General features: G+C 40.1%; 1 protein-coding gene and 1 non-coding gene across 2 annotated transcripts in view; one reads left to right on the forward strand and one right to left on the reverse strand.

Annotated features, from left to right (window-relative positions):
• Nucleotides 1-14841, forward strand: part of SUZ12 (SUZ12 polycomb repressive complex 2 subunit) — a 31703-nt gene that overhangs the window by 9669 nt on the left and 7193 nt on the right. Inside the window, exons 4-10 of the mRNA XM_038757091.1 lie at nt 4686-4754; nt 5755-5804; nt 7554-7639; nt 10192-10423; nt 11196-11298; nt 12046-12151; nt 13337-13514. Of these exons, the coding sequence (XP_038613019.1) occupies nt 4686-4754; nt 5755-5804; nt 7554-7639; nt 10192-10423; nt 11196-11298; nt 12046-12151; nt 13337-13514 (824 nt within the window). The remainder of the gene's footprint in view (nt 1-4685; nt 4755-5754; nt 5805-7553; nt 7640-10191; nt 10424-11195; nt 11299-12045; nt 12152-13336; nt 13515-14841) is intronic.
• On the reverse strand, nt 9060-9133 carry TRNAI-AAU. Its single transcript has one exon. It is a non-coding gene; the product is annotated as a tRNA-Ile (tRNA).

Below are 14841 nucleotides of genomic sequence, written 5' to 3' on the forward strand. Positions count from 1 at the left end.
CTTACAGGCCTGTGCTCTTTCCCTAGGCCCTGCCGCTTCTCTACGTCACTCAACTTCTCCATGCTTTCTACCCGTCATTGAGTACGGTGCTTGGCACATAGTAAGCACTTAAATTAAATTTAAAGATTAACACAAGAGTTGGAGATGCATGAGGCAAGCACTAATGCTTACTTTTAAAGGAAATGATGAAAAAAATGCTGGGCAACTCAGATATGGTTCACAAGAGAAAAAAATTGTATTTGCAAAAAGTATTTTTTGTTCTCCGCATGGCCAGATTTTCCCCATAAAAATAGACAGGACTTCTGAAGGTTTTTACTACATCATATCTACACAATTAAATACCACCATTAACTATATTGCTTCCCTTTGATGATTTTTACAAACGTTTGTGCATAGGATAGTTTTACTTCAAGATTCCTTTTTGTAAAATGTTATTCCATGATAGCATTTGCACCATTTCCTCTTGCGTGTGTCAACTGGAGAAATGAAACTTTCATGATACGAGTGAAAAGTTGTATTCATTTATTCTTATTTATTGAGTGCTTACTGTGTGCAGAGCACTGTACTAAGCACTTTGGAGAGTACAATACAGCCAGGGTCAGGGGTATTTTTTTCCTTAGGATCAGTACCCAGTGAAGTAAATGGTAGCAATTGCTAATCTGAGTTTTCACCTGAAAATTATTCGACCATGCCTAGCCTTTGATTTTCGGTAAAATATTTTTCTTTCCCCAGTACCAATTTTTCACCTCAGTTACTCTATAAAAATGCAGTCAAAAAGCATTCCATTGTTGAGATGCTAAATACCTTATTATATTTCAGATTTGATCCAAACTTTGCATCTGTAGGGATCCAGTTTTGCCATTTTTAAAGTTTTTGTGACTCCTGTTTTGTTGTCACCTGTTCCAGCATCCCCTCTGAAATGTCAGTGAGATGACAAGACCAATCAATCATTAGTACTTTCTGAGTGCTTAATAGGGGCAGAGAACTGTACTAAGTGCTTGGGGGAGAGTATAGTACAATTAGTACACAAGATCCCTTCCATCATGCAGTTTAGAGTCTAGTGGGGAGTTGAGAGAATCAGACTATGTTTTATTGCTCCTAGATTCAGAGAAGGTTGGGTTGTTAACTGTTTCTTGTCAAATTTAAAAAGCCCCTGCCCGAGCCAAATCTGTGCTTGCGTTCTCTGTTCACAACTTCAGTTGTGAATTTCACTAACATTTTGTGGGAAATGATTTTCTTTGCTGGAAATGAATAAGGTGAAACTGAAGAACAGGCAGGATTTTGTGTCGAAGTTGAAACCCTATTGTCTTAAATAAGAAACACAAGGCAGACGAGTTAACCTTGACATAAACTGACAGTCCTTTCTACATGAGATGTTCATGCCGGATTAAATGGGGACCCAAGTAAAATATGATTTTTACTTGTAAACATAATTTTCACTTGATACTTAACAAACCTATATAGAAAGCTAGTTTTTACTCGAGAAATGCAAGCAAGCTTTGTGTTTGATAAACTGTAATTTTCAGACGTAATGAATGATTTCTGGTAACTTAATGTGAATACAAACTTGAGTGTATGTGTATTACTAATTATAATAATAATGATCATATTTGTTAAGCATTTACTGTGTTTCAGGCACTGGGGTAGATAACAAGCAAATCGGGTTGGACACAGTCCCTGTCCCCCATGGGGCTCACAGTCTCCATCCCCATTTTACACCTGAGGTAACTGAGGCCTGGAGAAGTAAAGCGACTTGCCCAAGGTCACAGCAGACAGGTAGCAGAGCTGGGATTAGAACCCATGACCTTCTGACTCCTAGGCTTGTGCTCTATCCATTATGCCATGCTGCTTCACTGTATCCTCTCTATACCTTGTTTATATTTACAGGCTTTTCTTAAGAATTATAAGTGTAGAGGATAGCGACATCTCCTATCCAGCATGTAGGACCAAAGACATTGGGAGTTTTGGAAAACTTTGTTAGTCTGGCTTGTGAACTCCACGTGTGCCATCTTAAAACTTTTCCCCTTCATTTTTTTTCATGGGAACATCCTAGTGTATGTATGTTCCATTCAAATCCTTAGGAGCCAAAAAAAATGCAGGTTTAAAACTTTTAAAGGTCAGTCACACACATCCCAATTTCCAGGTGTGCTTCCTTGAGAAATTGAGGTGAAGCTAAAATGTTCCACATACCTTAGATGAGAGAGTAAATTTTCACTGAGTCCTGTCTTTGAAAAATACATTTTAAAAAAATCCAGTTGTTTTACTCTAGGAACACAGCCATTGTATAGAATCTGTGTCCTTTCTATTGTGTTTCTTATTCTGTAAAGTTTTTTTTATGTAGTTTATTTATTTGAAATGATGAAAGTGAATTTCTTTGCTAGAGGATCAATGCAAAAATTTTCAATTTTCTTTTATCAAGTAATGTCCAGTTTATCAGCAGATGGAGTTTTAACTTGAGATTCAAGTGGGGAATTGGGAAAAACATGCATAGATCTCCTTCATCTCTACAATTAAAAAAAAATGTTCACTCTGCTTTCTGGAACTGGAGCCACTGATCTGGGCTTCTGTATATGAGGTCTGTTTCCCAGACTGAGCAGAAGAGTCAGTAGATCTGAGGTGTAGTGAGGAGTGACTTTTAGTGGTAATCAGTTTCTAATAGATAGTATTGATATGTTTAAACTTGGATATGACTACTGTATATTGAAAACTTTGGTGTGTTAATAATAATCTTATTTGTTAAGCGCTTACGATATGCCAAGTACTGTTCTAAACACTGGGACAGATAAAAGGTAATCAGGTTGTCCCATGTGGGGCTCATAGTTTCAATCCCCGTTTTATAGATGAGATAACTGAGGCACAGAGAAGTTAAGTGACCTTTAAGTGACCTTCCCAAGGTCACACAACAGACAAGTGGCGGAGGTGGGATTAGAACCCACGACCTCTGACTCCCAAGCCCATGGTCTTGCCACTAGGCCATGCTGCTTCTCTGTGGGCAGGGACCTGATAAATTGAGTTACGAAAAGAAAGAAAAACTGGGGTGGGAGGACAGTGGCGTGTTAATTGGAGAAGTGGCACTGAAAAGTTTCATTTTATTGTAAGTTATGTCACTGTGAGGGAAATATTTCTTGAACAAAATGAGAACCCACATTTTAGGGGAAGCATGCATAAATACACGAAGCACACTCACCCTTTACCCTTCCCTCCCTTCCACCTCTCAACAGTACCAGACAAAAAACAATGATGGGCGAGGTGGGGGGGGTGGTACTTGTTGTAAGTGGGAATGGAAATGTGTGATTTCCAGAATGGCTCTGAGCTGTTTTGTCAGTGTGACTACGCTGGGCAGGAATCACTGAATGATAAACCAATATGACCCTAATACAATCAATAGAAGGAAGTATTTGTGTCCTTTTAGTCCATCTTGTGATGGAATATATTCTAGTAACCTTTCACCTTCTGGATCCCGAGGCCCCATGCCTGACTAGTATGTTGCCGTAACAGATTCGTCGGGACGATGTGACCTGATTTCTGTTTTCAGTCTGTCATCTCTAGCGCTTTCGAGCCTACTTATATCCAACCACATCACGTACATCAGCACTCAGTTGTGTAACTTTGTACCTTCAATTGTACGTGTAATTATTTATTTTGGTGACTGTTAACAGTTTTATATCTGCCTCTCCCATTAGAGTGGAAGCTTCTTTTGGGGCAGGGGATGTCACTTGCTTTGTGCTTCTCAAGTGCCTAGTTGACTGTATTGCTCCCATTGCTCACTCAATACATGATATTACTGCAGCTGCTACTACTTTTACTCTGTGGAAGTAGCAAAGTGGAATTCCCCATTTTTAGTGCATTGTAAAAGACTTGCACAAAGAGGATAACTCATTGGGGCATGGTCTGGTACCCTCCCAGCAAGGTAGCTAGAGCACTGCTGAACTGCAAGTAGATTAACTGATTTTTAGTTCCTAGGCTCCTGCCCCAGTGAGGGGAATGGTTCAAGTCCGACCAAAATGGCTCTGGACAATCCAGCCCAACTCCCAAGACTCAGGACTTGTGCACAGATGAGGTCTTAAGCAGGTCTCCAGGAAAACCCCCCTTTTATAAAGGAAACAAGAGAAGTGACTACCTTGAAGTGAAATTTTAAACAGCCCCAACAGATTAATGCACAGTAGCCATTGTGTTAATTAGAAGGAGTACAAGGCAGAGAGGCATAATCCCTGGAGAGGCTGAAAACAGGTGTCGTTCAGAATGCAGTTAACTGGAATAATGGGGGGTTTGTACGTCACTTTTTAAAAGGGTGCAGAGGTTCTTTAATAATCAATAATACATTATGCCACTTCCATTAAGAAACCATTTTATTTTCATTTTATTTAGTGTCAGTTGTTATTTGGGATAGATTAAATTTGAAGAGGCTTCTGATGGAAGTTTTTCAAGATGTTGCCAGAACATTTAAAAGGAAGTTGGTGTTTATTTCACACATGAATAGGTGTTTGGAATTATAGTTGAGATATACATTTTTTTAAGTGAGGAATACAAGTTGTTTGGATGAACAGTGCTGCGTGGGTTAGCTTATCCAGAAGAATAACTCTGAAGATCAAGATTTCATTCATTTTTTTTTGTACATCACAAATACTTATTCTTGCTTTTGCTCAGTAAGACCTGATGTTGATATGTTGATCTGTTCCCCACAGGAAAACATTCAAAGTTGATGACATGTTATCAAAAGTAGAGAAAATGAAAGGAGAGCAAGAGTCTCATAGGTAAGCCAACCCTTCAGTAAAGAGGATGTATAAACATACCATCGTCACACTGGAGGATAAATTATAGTAATTATCTTCCATATTAATATTTTGATGTTTTTAGACGTGACAGGTAATTTGCATGCACCGGGGTAGGATTTTAAGATCTGTATACATAGAGTATTTTCGACTGCTCTTAATGTAAATAAATAATGGGTAGGTAAAGTGTTGATTAAGGTACTATGGATAGAAATTGTGAGGAGATGGTAAGAGAGGTAAGATCTGTGCTGAACTGTGCTTTGTTTTTCTTCCTGGCATTTTATCGTGCATTAACCGAAAGGATTAAACTGCTTTCGATTGCAAGCGAAATAAATGTTCAGATTATGTACAGAGCACATGTTCAATTATGTAAAGATTTGATAGAGTGCCCAATTTCACCCAAGAAATTTTTTTTGTACTAGCCCTTATTGCACTGACCTTCAAGCGTGTTAATTAACTTCCAAATTTGCACTCTCTTCAAATGAATGTTATGAAATTGGACTGAATTAGGTTGTCACTGTCGTAGGCAATTCGGAGTTTCTTGCTAGCCCTACCTATGTTGTGACATAAAAAAAGTCTGAATAACATGGAGGTAATTTTACTGTTTCCTTCCCACCTTTCTTTCTCAGCAGAAGTGTTAATCCATTTTAACACTCCATTAACTACATTTTTACTTCTCCTAATTTTATCAGCAGCGTAGAATGGGAAGGAAAAGTGAAATGCATGCATTCAGATTTCTAGTAGTGGGGCTAGGCCAAGTCAGTATCTTGAGCAGGTTTTGTTAGCAAGTATGTGTTCTCTAGATATAGTTTCTAATAGGCCTGGTGTAAAATATCTTAGTGTTCAGAAATAAAGAGCCAAGCTTGGACTTTGACCAGAAAAGAACTTCTGTGCAAAATTGTAAAAGCCTGAAGTTACATAATGAAGATCTTTTCTTCAATAATTTTTGAGCATATCATAACTTTTCATTTTCTCTGTTTAGCCTGTCAACTCATCTGCAGCTTACATTTACGGGCTTCTTCCATAAAAATGGTACGTTTCATAAAAGTCCATTCAATTTTTCAGTAGCAAAATATTTCTGTATGCATACAATTTTTATTTTCCCCAGACTTGTATTCCAAAGTTCCTTCTAATTATATTCAGTTCTGCCATAACACATGCTTTCACCATGTGTTTTGGCTCAAACAGTGTTAGGGAATTAGGGAAAGTTGGTCCTACAACATGAGCCTGTTTAGATACAGTGCACCGTTGTGTCAGGAAAAAATGGTTTGTGTGAAGTGTCAGGATGCTTTCAATGTAAGCTTTCCTTACTGAGGGCGTTTTGCAGTGATGCACACTGGTGTTATAGGAGAACTGGATGTGGCTAGAAAGAAAGCTTTATTTCTTTACTTTCAAGTAGACAGATCCCCACTAATGATTACCTTGTGGCATCCTTGACCTAGTGCTTCATTCATGGAATTTATCACTTTCAGAGAGCATTCTGTTTTACGTAGTGTGTTGATTGTTTTTTAAAAAATAAGAAATCTGTGCATGGATAGTCATGTCAGATCCTTTTTCATCAGAAGATGACCATTCACTCTGCAAGCCTAAGAAGTGCCCCTATCCAAGGAATTTGCAGGTTGGGCCCTATGCAAGCATGTACAGTTCCTAAGGATTGTTGTTTCCAATGTTCTCTTATCTGTAAATCCAGTTTTTTTCTATCCTATAGTGACTATTAACCACTTTAGCAGTATTCTGCACATACATTGCTTTTTCTCGGTGATAACGACCTTGGGAGAGTTCTTGTTCTTTTGTCTCATTGTCCCTCTTACTACTAGGCAGAATTTTTCTTAGTCATCCCGTTCTGTTTTTCAGAATCTAGGATACAGTTCAGGCTACACCGAAGAATCCCCTTTCAAACAGGGCCCCTGGCTTGATTCCAGACCACCTTTAACTGGTCAATTGTCCATGAGATAACTTTGGGAAAAGTTTACCCGTCTGTGAGCATAATTATTTTACGATTGAATGAATGGATTTTAAAGTATATTCTTACACACTGTCATTACTCACTCTTGTTCTCATATGCTAGGGATCATAGTTGAAGGTTTTTTGTTAAGAGCAATCAAGGATACTGAGGAAATGTGGGTGTCATATTCTGGAAAACCCTAAAGGCCAAACTCTAAAAAGTACTCGTAAAACTTTGGGTAATACCTTCAGAGGTCTAGTGTCGTGTTCAGTAACCCTTCCTTGCCTTTTCTAAATAAAATGATCCTAAACATCTGAGATTGTCAAAAATATTGTCTGTGTTTACCAAAAGCAAAGTTCTACCTGTCAGGTATGTTTTGTAGTAGTAGTACTGAAGTAGTAGCTTCAGTGTTCTACGTCTTCACCCTCAGTTTCTAGAAGAAAACCTTGAGAGTGTGCCACAAAATCTAGTTTACAGGCCAAATGCTAGGCTTAAAAAAAACGATAACGAAACAACCCCAAGCAACAAAATCTCATTTTAAAATCATATTATAGGAATCACTCATACTGTGAGAGAGGAAGACAGCATGGGAAGATGTGCAAGCACATAATTTAGACTTGATGTATAGCAGTACAGATTAAATCCTTTGAAGGAGTTAAAAGATTCTCCCAAAGATTTGAAATTACTCTGGGAACTTCCGCTGAACATAGAATTAAATTTGAGGAAAATGTTTTGTCTAAAGCTTAATCTAATACATTTAAATTTTGCCTGATCTAATAGTGTTTAAATTGAGTTGTTACTTCTTGGAGGTTTTGAAATATTGGTTTTCTTTTTAGATAAACCATCACAAAACTCAGAGAATGAACAAAATTCTGTTACTTTGGAAGTTCTACTTGTGAAAGTCTGCCACAAGAAACGAAAGGTGATGTATACAAACCGTTTTAAGTTTTAAAAATACCGAATAGTATAAGACCTGTGGGAAAAGTTTTCCATCCTTACCAAATTGAGAATATTTGAATCAAACACTGGTTAAAGCCAATGTTTTCTCTAAGCTGGGCAGGTACCTGGGTGTTCAGGGAATCTGAAAATCTTAGGCCCTACTAAAGTGCACCTACTTTAGCCCTTCTCTGGCTAGGGTTCTGTCCTCCACTTCTGGGACCAAGGACTCCAGCAGTACCCTAAGAAAATCATCTCCGGACCCCTATCTCAGCTGTGGGATCCCCTTCTAATTCCCCCTCCTTGTCCAGGGCGAAATTCCAGCTGATAAAAGCAGGACGGCGATACTTGGTTTGATGTCTCCTCTCATTTTCCTGCCAATGCCTGAAAAATTGGGAGGCTGGCTGCCTAGCTGTTCCCCCTGTCTGCCTAGCTTCCCAAGGTTTGGATGACCCTGAGGAAAGGAGAGTAGCAATGGGAAGGAAACTCTGGGAGGCCGATCCAGTTTGGGTGGAAGTTTCCTGATTCTTTCTGGGACCCCAATGTCCTGCCTTTTATATTGTTCCCTTCCTGCCTTGCTTTTATTGCAGCAGCCCTTGGCACGCACCATTATTCACGTGTGAGGCAGCCCTTAAACACTACACAAAAACCTCCCCCAGACTGAGCCCCCTCCTTCCTCTCCCCCTCCTCCCCATCCCCCCGCCTTACCTCCTTCCCCTCCCCACAGCACCTGTATGTATGTATATATGTTTGTACATATCTATTACTCTATTTATTTTACTTGTACATATTCTATTTATTTTATTTTGCTAATATGTTTTGCTTTGTTGTCTGTCTCCCCCTTCTAGACTGTGAGCCCGCTGTTGGGTAGGGAACATCTCTATATGTTGCCAACTTGTACTTCCCCAGCGCTTAGTACGGTGCTTTGCACACAGTCAGCGCTCAATAAATACGATTGAATGAATGAATTAAAAACCCTCTGCACAAGCGGATCTGGATCTGTGTAATTGTTGGCGGGATCTGGCCTGTGATCTTGAAAGACTCAGTACCTGTGTCCTGGGCTAGGCCTGTGCGGGGTTCCGTGCGGAAGTGTCTTCCCTCTCGTGTATCCCGATATCATCAGCAAAAGTGCTAGTGTTGGCATCTGGATAGAAAACACTTTGGGGTCCTATTCCAGCCTTTTTAGTTTACCGGAAATCACGCTTCAAAGGAATCAGCTTTTCCTTCTGCTGATTGTTTCCACTTTTCATTTCAATTTTCCCTTTCATCAGTCGTATTTATTGAGCGCTTACTATGTGCAGAGCACTGTACTAAGCGCTTGGGAAGTACAAATTGGCAACATATAGAGACAGTCCCTACCCAACAGTGGGCTCACAGTCTAAAAGGAAAATGGATCGAAATTCCAATGGCCCGTAGGGGGATCGAACCCGCAACCTTGGCGTTATTAGCACCACGCTCTAACCAACTGAGCTAACTGGCCTCCCTTTCTTTTCTTCTATTGAATTCCCGTTTTTCACATCGAATCGACTCCTCCTTCTTCCTTAACTCCACAAGTCTCATCTGAGGAAAAATGAGACAAATGGCAAAAAATGTCAGAAGCCCTTGGAAGTGGGAAGAGGTCTTCCCCTTTTACTCTCTCATGCTGGAGGCACAGGGTTGTGGGCCCAGCTTTACATCCCTCATGCAAGCAATGGAAAAGAGCTACGTTGTGGCTTGGCCTGTGGGTGGGAGGAGGGGGAGGAGGACAGGTAGCAGTGGGCCATTCTTCTGTGAAACCTGTGGGTCTCATTCTGCTTCTTCAAGGCACATTTCATCCATGCCTGAGCAAAGCAGGTCCAAGATGACAAGTATGGATGTGGTGGGGAGAGACTGCGGGGTGTGGTGATCGCTTTATCATCCATAAAATGACTGAAAAAATATCACTTCCTTATATTGTTGCAGGACATTGTTCATTTGGCATTCTCAGTTCTTTTAGGTCAGTGGAAACGGTAGAAACTAAGGTCTGATATTACCCTGCTACTTAGAAAACGCTATTGGCCGAAATTTTCAAAATTACAATTAAACTTTTAGAATTGGTTGTTTGTTATTGGGGCTTACGTAGGTAATTTGACGGTTTTAGGTGGAAAATCAAGCAATCAATCAATCAACCAATTGTATTTATTGAGTGCTTAACTGTGTGCAGAGCACTGTACTAAGCGCTTGGGAAGTACAAGTTGGCAACCTATAGAGACGGTCCCTACCCAACAGTGGGCTCACAGTCTAAAAGGGGGAGACGGAGAACAAAACCAAACATAACTAACAAAATAAAATAGATTAGATGTGTACAAGTAAAATAAATAAATAGAGTAATAAATATGTACAAACATATATACAGGTGCTGTGGGGAAGGGAAGGAGGTAAGATGAGGGGGATCAATCAATCCATCAATCGTATTACAATCAGTGGTAAACAGCTTGGCATGCTGAATTTAAAAATTGGTTTGAAATTTCTTCAATATTCTGCAATATTAAAATCATATTATTTGCCTTTGTTTTTCAGGATGTCAGCTGTCCTATCAGGCAGGTTCCGACAGGTAAAAAGCAGGTGCCTTTGAATCCAGACCTCAACCAAACAAAGCCTGGCAACTTCCCATCCCTTGCCGTTTCCAGTAATGAGTTCGAACCTAGCAACAGCCATATGGTGAAGTCTTACTCCTTGCTATTCCGAGTGACCCGCCCAGGAAGAAGAGAGTTCAATGGCATGATTAATGGAGAGACTAATGAAAATATTGGTAATCTAAATTTTAACAATATTCCTTCCATGCTTAGCTTATTCTGACGCCTTCGGAAAGGCTTCGTTCTGTCCATTGTGGAATTGCACCACATGTGACGTGTGACTTTTTTTATAAATAGCTTTTAAACGTACTTCTACAAGGAAGAAGGTAAATGACATTCACTGTATCTTTAATGTTATCAACTTTTTAAATATATTTGCCAAATTTACTTTAAATGGCACCAGCTTGTAAAGGGGTATTCTAATGTGTGGTTCTCAGAAAAGTAAATCCTCTTGAGTGTAATGTGCTGGCATTCATCTTTTAGGCGTAGTTAGGTGGGCTTCAAATACTCCGCCCCACTTGGTCCTTGATGGCTCACCTGGAATTAGGTGGGAGCCTAGTCCAAGGTGGAGGGGGTGGGGGGTAAGGGTGTTGTTTTGTTGGGGGGTGGAGAGGGAGGTTGCCATGCATGTGAAAGCTTTTGCTGATGATATGGGCAGGGGACAGTCAGCAGCAACCCAAATTGGAGAAAACCCCAGATGGGCTGAATGAGAAGCGATGGACACCTGAACCGGAATGGGTTCATTTAGGCAGGGTGTAACTTGGCCCTGAAGGGCTCCTGAACTGTGGAGGTCTTCGAATGCTTTGGTCGGGACAGTGTGGGAGTACAGTCTTGGTCCTTGAAAGCATGAGGACTGTTTTCATGTTAAATCTGCCTTAATGGTAAGTTTTAATTTTCTCCGTTTCTGTTGTGCATCTCAAACTTTTGGGAACTGTTTTTCAAATTTAGATGTCAATGAGGAGCTCCCCACCAGAAGAAAACGAAATTCTTCAAATCGCGAAGATGGAGAAAAGACCTTTGTAGCGCAGATGACTGTGTTTGATAAAAACAGGTAATGAAGCCTTTTGAGGGGGGATGAAATTTCAGATACAGTACTAAAATAGTTTGAATAATGCTGGAGGTTATCAAAGGGACCGACATACTCTGTTTCGTATGGACCCGATGCTGTGGGAATTGGAGGAATAGCATACCTGCTGTGCGCCTGTAGGCAAGTCACGTAACTTCTTATGCCTGTTACCTCATCTGTAAAACAGTGATTCAGTACCTGTCCTTTCTCCTACTTAGATTTAAAGCCCTGTGTGGGAGCAGGACTGTGACCTGATGATCTTTTATCTTTCCCAGTGTTTACAACAGTGCTTGACACATAGTAAGCACTTAATAAATACCACAAGTATTATTATTATTGTAGTAATAATAATTAAATATCTAAGTGGACTTTAAATTTGAGAAGTTACTTTTTTTTGGGTGATCAGTAAGCTAGCTTTCAGTAGGGTCACATCCAGAACGCCAAGCCATCCGTTCTGGTTTGTCCTACATCTCAGGAGCTTACAGTCTAGCCGGGGACATTACAGGTGGCAGTAATATCTCTAAATGAACAAGATGTCACTTGCTTACGTATGTTACTATATAGCTAGACTATTTTCAAGTGAGCTAGTTTGCTGACTCCAGTTTTTTTTATCAATTCCCTTGGATATTGCAGCCCAGTTGTATGTGAACATTTTGAGTTAAGTAATTTCTTTTGGTTAAAAACTGAGTATTTTAGTAGCTTTAGAATTTGATCATTTTTCACCTATTCTAGGCGCTTGCAGCTTCTAGATGGAGAATATGAAGTAGCAATGCAGGAAATGGAAGAATGTCCAATAAGCAAAAAGAGAGCAACGTGGGAAACAATTCTTGATGGAAAGGTATAGACGTGGTCAGCTTGAGCCTGTTAATAGTTCCGGCTGGGCATCTGCTGGATAGGTCCTAAGTGACTAAACCTTTCCTGGCCAGTGCTTTAACAGATGGGAAGGCACATGTGGCAATAACTTTGCTACCCAAATCACAAGACTAAAGGCCAGAAGGGGACATTTTAAATGACTATATTAGTGCTTCTGAAATAACTTTTCTTGTGGCCAGCACCTTTTTAAAAATTTAGGCTAATGATGACCACCAGTGTTTTTAAAATATCCAGGCAAATGAAAAAGTAATAAAATGAATGGTGGAAAAAAGCCATTTAGAAAGAGAGAGAGAGAGAGAGAGAGAGAGGAGAGAGATATGTTGGTGACTGCCCCAAAATTCTTATTTGGGTAAACTTGGTCTTTAAATGTATTAGTTATATGTAAACTCCTTTTGAAAATCTTAGATGTTTCTACTTTTTTCTTGAGCATAGTGCGTATGGATTAAGATTAATTTCTTTTTCCATAGTTACATCTTCAATTAACAACTGCTTCCTAAAACCCCAGAGTTAACCTCCAGAGGTCAGTTATCAGTTGAATGACTAAAAAACTCTGGACTGATGGTTTTCTTTAATTGTTAAAGGCGTCCAGATAATGGAGATGTCACATCTTTCTTTGGTCACCTTCAGTGTAGTCACCTTTACTGACAGGCAGTTCCCTATTATCTAACCAGAGGCTCTTGTGGAATCTTAAACTTGGTTCACTGAGGACCAACAGGTTGACTAATCAGAGTAATAATCCATGTCATTTATTCAGTTGTCTCTCTTTTCCGAGTTAAACAACCCATTTTTGTTCATCTTTCTTCAGAAAACCAGTTTTCTACCCCTTTGGGTTTTTTGGGTTTTTTTTAATAACCTTGGTTTTTCTTCCTCAGGCCAGGGTCTAGACTTTGTGAAGTATTGTATCATGGAAGAGTTACTTGCCGCTTGGCCAGCGTTTTCCCATGACGTATTTTTGTTTTTTGTCCCCATGTATCACCTGGCACAAATGCCTGTTGAAGATGAACCTGCTTTAGTTGGGCTGTTTCTCTGATTTATCAGGGTCATTTTGCATTCTCTTCTTTTGGAAGGTGAATCGGCCTTCGCACTTAATCGTCTGTAAACTTAATTCCTTGAGTTCATAATTTCCATTGTCCCTAATTGTTCTTTTCAGAGGCTGCCTCCGTTTGAAACATTTTCTCAGGGACCTACACTGCAGTTTACTCTCCACTGGACAGGAGACACTAATGACAAGTCTACAGCTCCTATAGCCAAGCCTCTTGCAACTAGAAATTCCGAGAGCCTCCCTCAAGAAAATAAACCTGGTTCAGTTAAACCCACTCAGACAATAGGTAAGTGAACAAGTGGCCTTTTGCTTAGCTGCTGAACCTCAGTGAAGCCTTCTTCCCAGGCTTAATTTACCTGCCCGGAATTGTATTTAGTATTGTGTTAGCTGAGTGGAAAAAAGAATCAGATCCTCAACTTAGGTGGTCTCCTATTTTCTGCTCTAAACTTCTGGACTCACTAGTTTTAATACCCTTTTTAAATTTTTAGTGAAATTGGTTGCTCATATAAAAGAACCCCCTGTCGTGGGCCTGGGAGCGTAAACATGAATTCCTCCTCTCTCCCTTTGGCACCCCTTCGCGCCCCCCCCCCCCCCCAAACATTTTTTTTTTCTGTGCTTTTGGTAAGGAGGCATAGTGTGGTATTAAAATAGGCATAGTGCATTGTTTTAAAAAGCAAATTACTAGAGAGCAGAGACTGAGCTTGTAACATTTACTGGGTTTATAATAAATGTGTACAGGTAGGAATTTACCAAGTAACATAAGATTATGGTGAGGAAATGTTGTCAGGCATTGTATGTGGATGCCAGTGATCTTTTAGATTTTTTAGAGAAGCAGCGTGGCTCAGTGGAAAGAGCACAGGCTTTGGAGTCAGAGGTCATGGGTTCAAATCCCCTCTCCGCCACTTGTCAGCTGTGTGACTTTGGGCAAGTCACTTCACTTCTCTGGGCCTCAGTTACCTCATCTGTAAAATGGGGATGAAGACTGTGAGCCCCCTGTGGGACAAACTGTTCACCTTGTAACCTCCCCAGTGCTTAGAACAGTGCTCAGCACATAGTAAGTGCTTAATAAATGCCATAATTATTATTATTATTATTATCTTTTAGGCATATTTATGGCTGTTGCACTCTTCAGGTAAAATAATGATGGTACTTAAGTGCTTACTATGTGTCAGGGCACAGTTCTAAGCACTAGGATAGATAGAAGTTAATCACGTTGGAAACAGTCCCACATGGGACTCCCAGCATGTCTGTGAAGTCAGAGGTCTTGGGTTCAAATCCTGTCTCCGCCAACTGTCAACTGAGACTTTGGGCAAGTCTCAACTTCTCTATGCCTCAGTTACCTCATCTGTCAAATGGGAATGAAGACTGTGAGCCCCCCGTGGGACAACCTGATCACCTTGTAACCTCCCTAGTGCTTAGAACAATGCTTTGCATGTAGTAAGCACTTAATAAATGCCATCATCATTATTATTATTATTAAGTAGGAGAGAGGACAGGTATTGAATGCCTGTTTTACAGATGAGCAAACTGAGGCACAGAGAAGTTAGGCTACTTGCCTATGGTCACACAGCAGGTAAATAGTGGTGCTGGGATTAGAGCCCAAGTTATCTGAT

Source organism: Tachyglossus aculeatus, chromosome 15 (assembly GCF_015852505.1).
Source record: "Tachyglossus aculeatus isolate mTacAcu1 chromosome 15, mTacAcu1.pri, whole genome shotgun sequence".
NCBI lineage: Eukaryota > Metazoa > Chordata > Mammalia > Monotremata > Tachyglossidae > Tachyglossus > Tachyglossus aculeatus.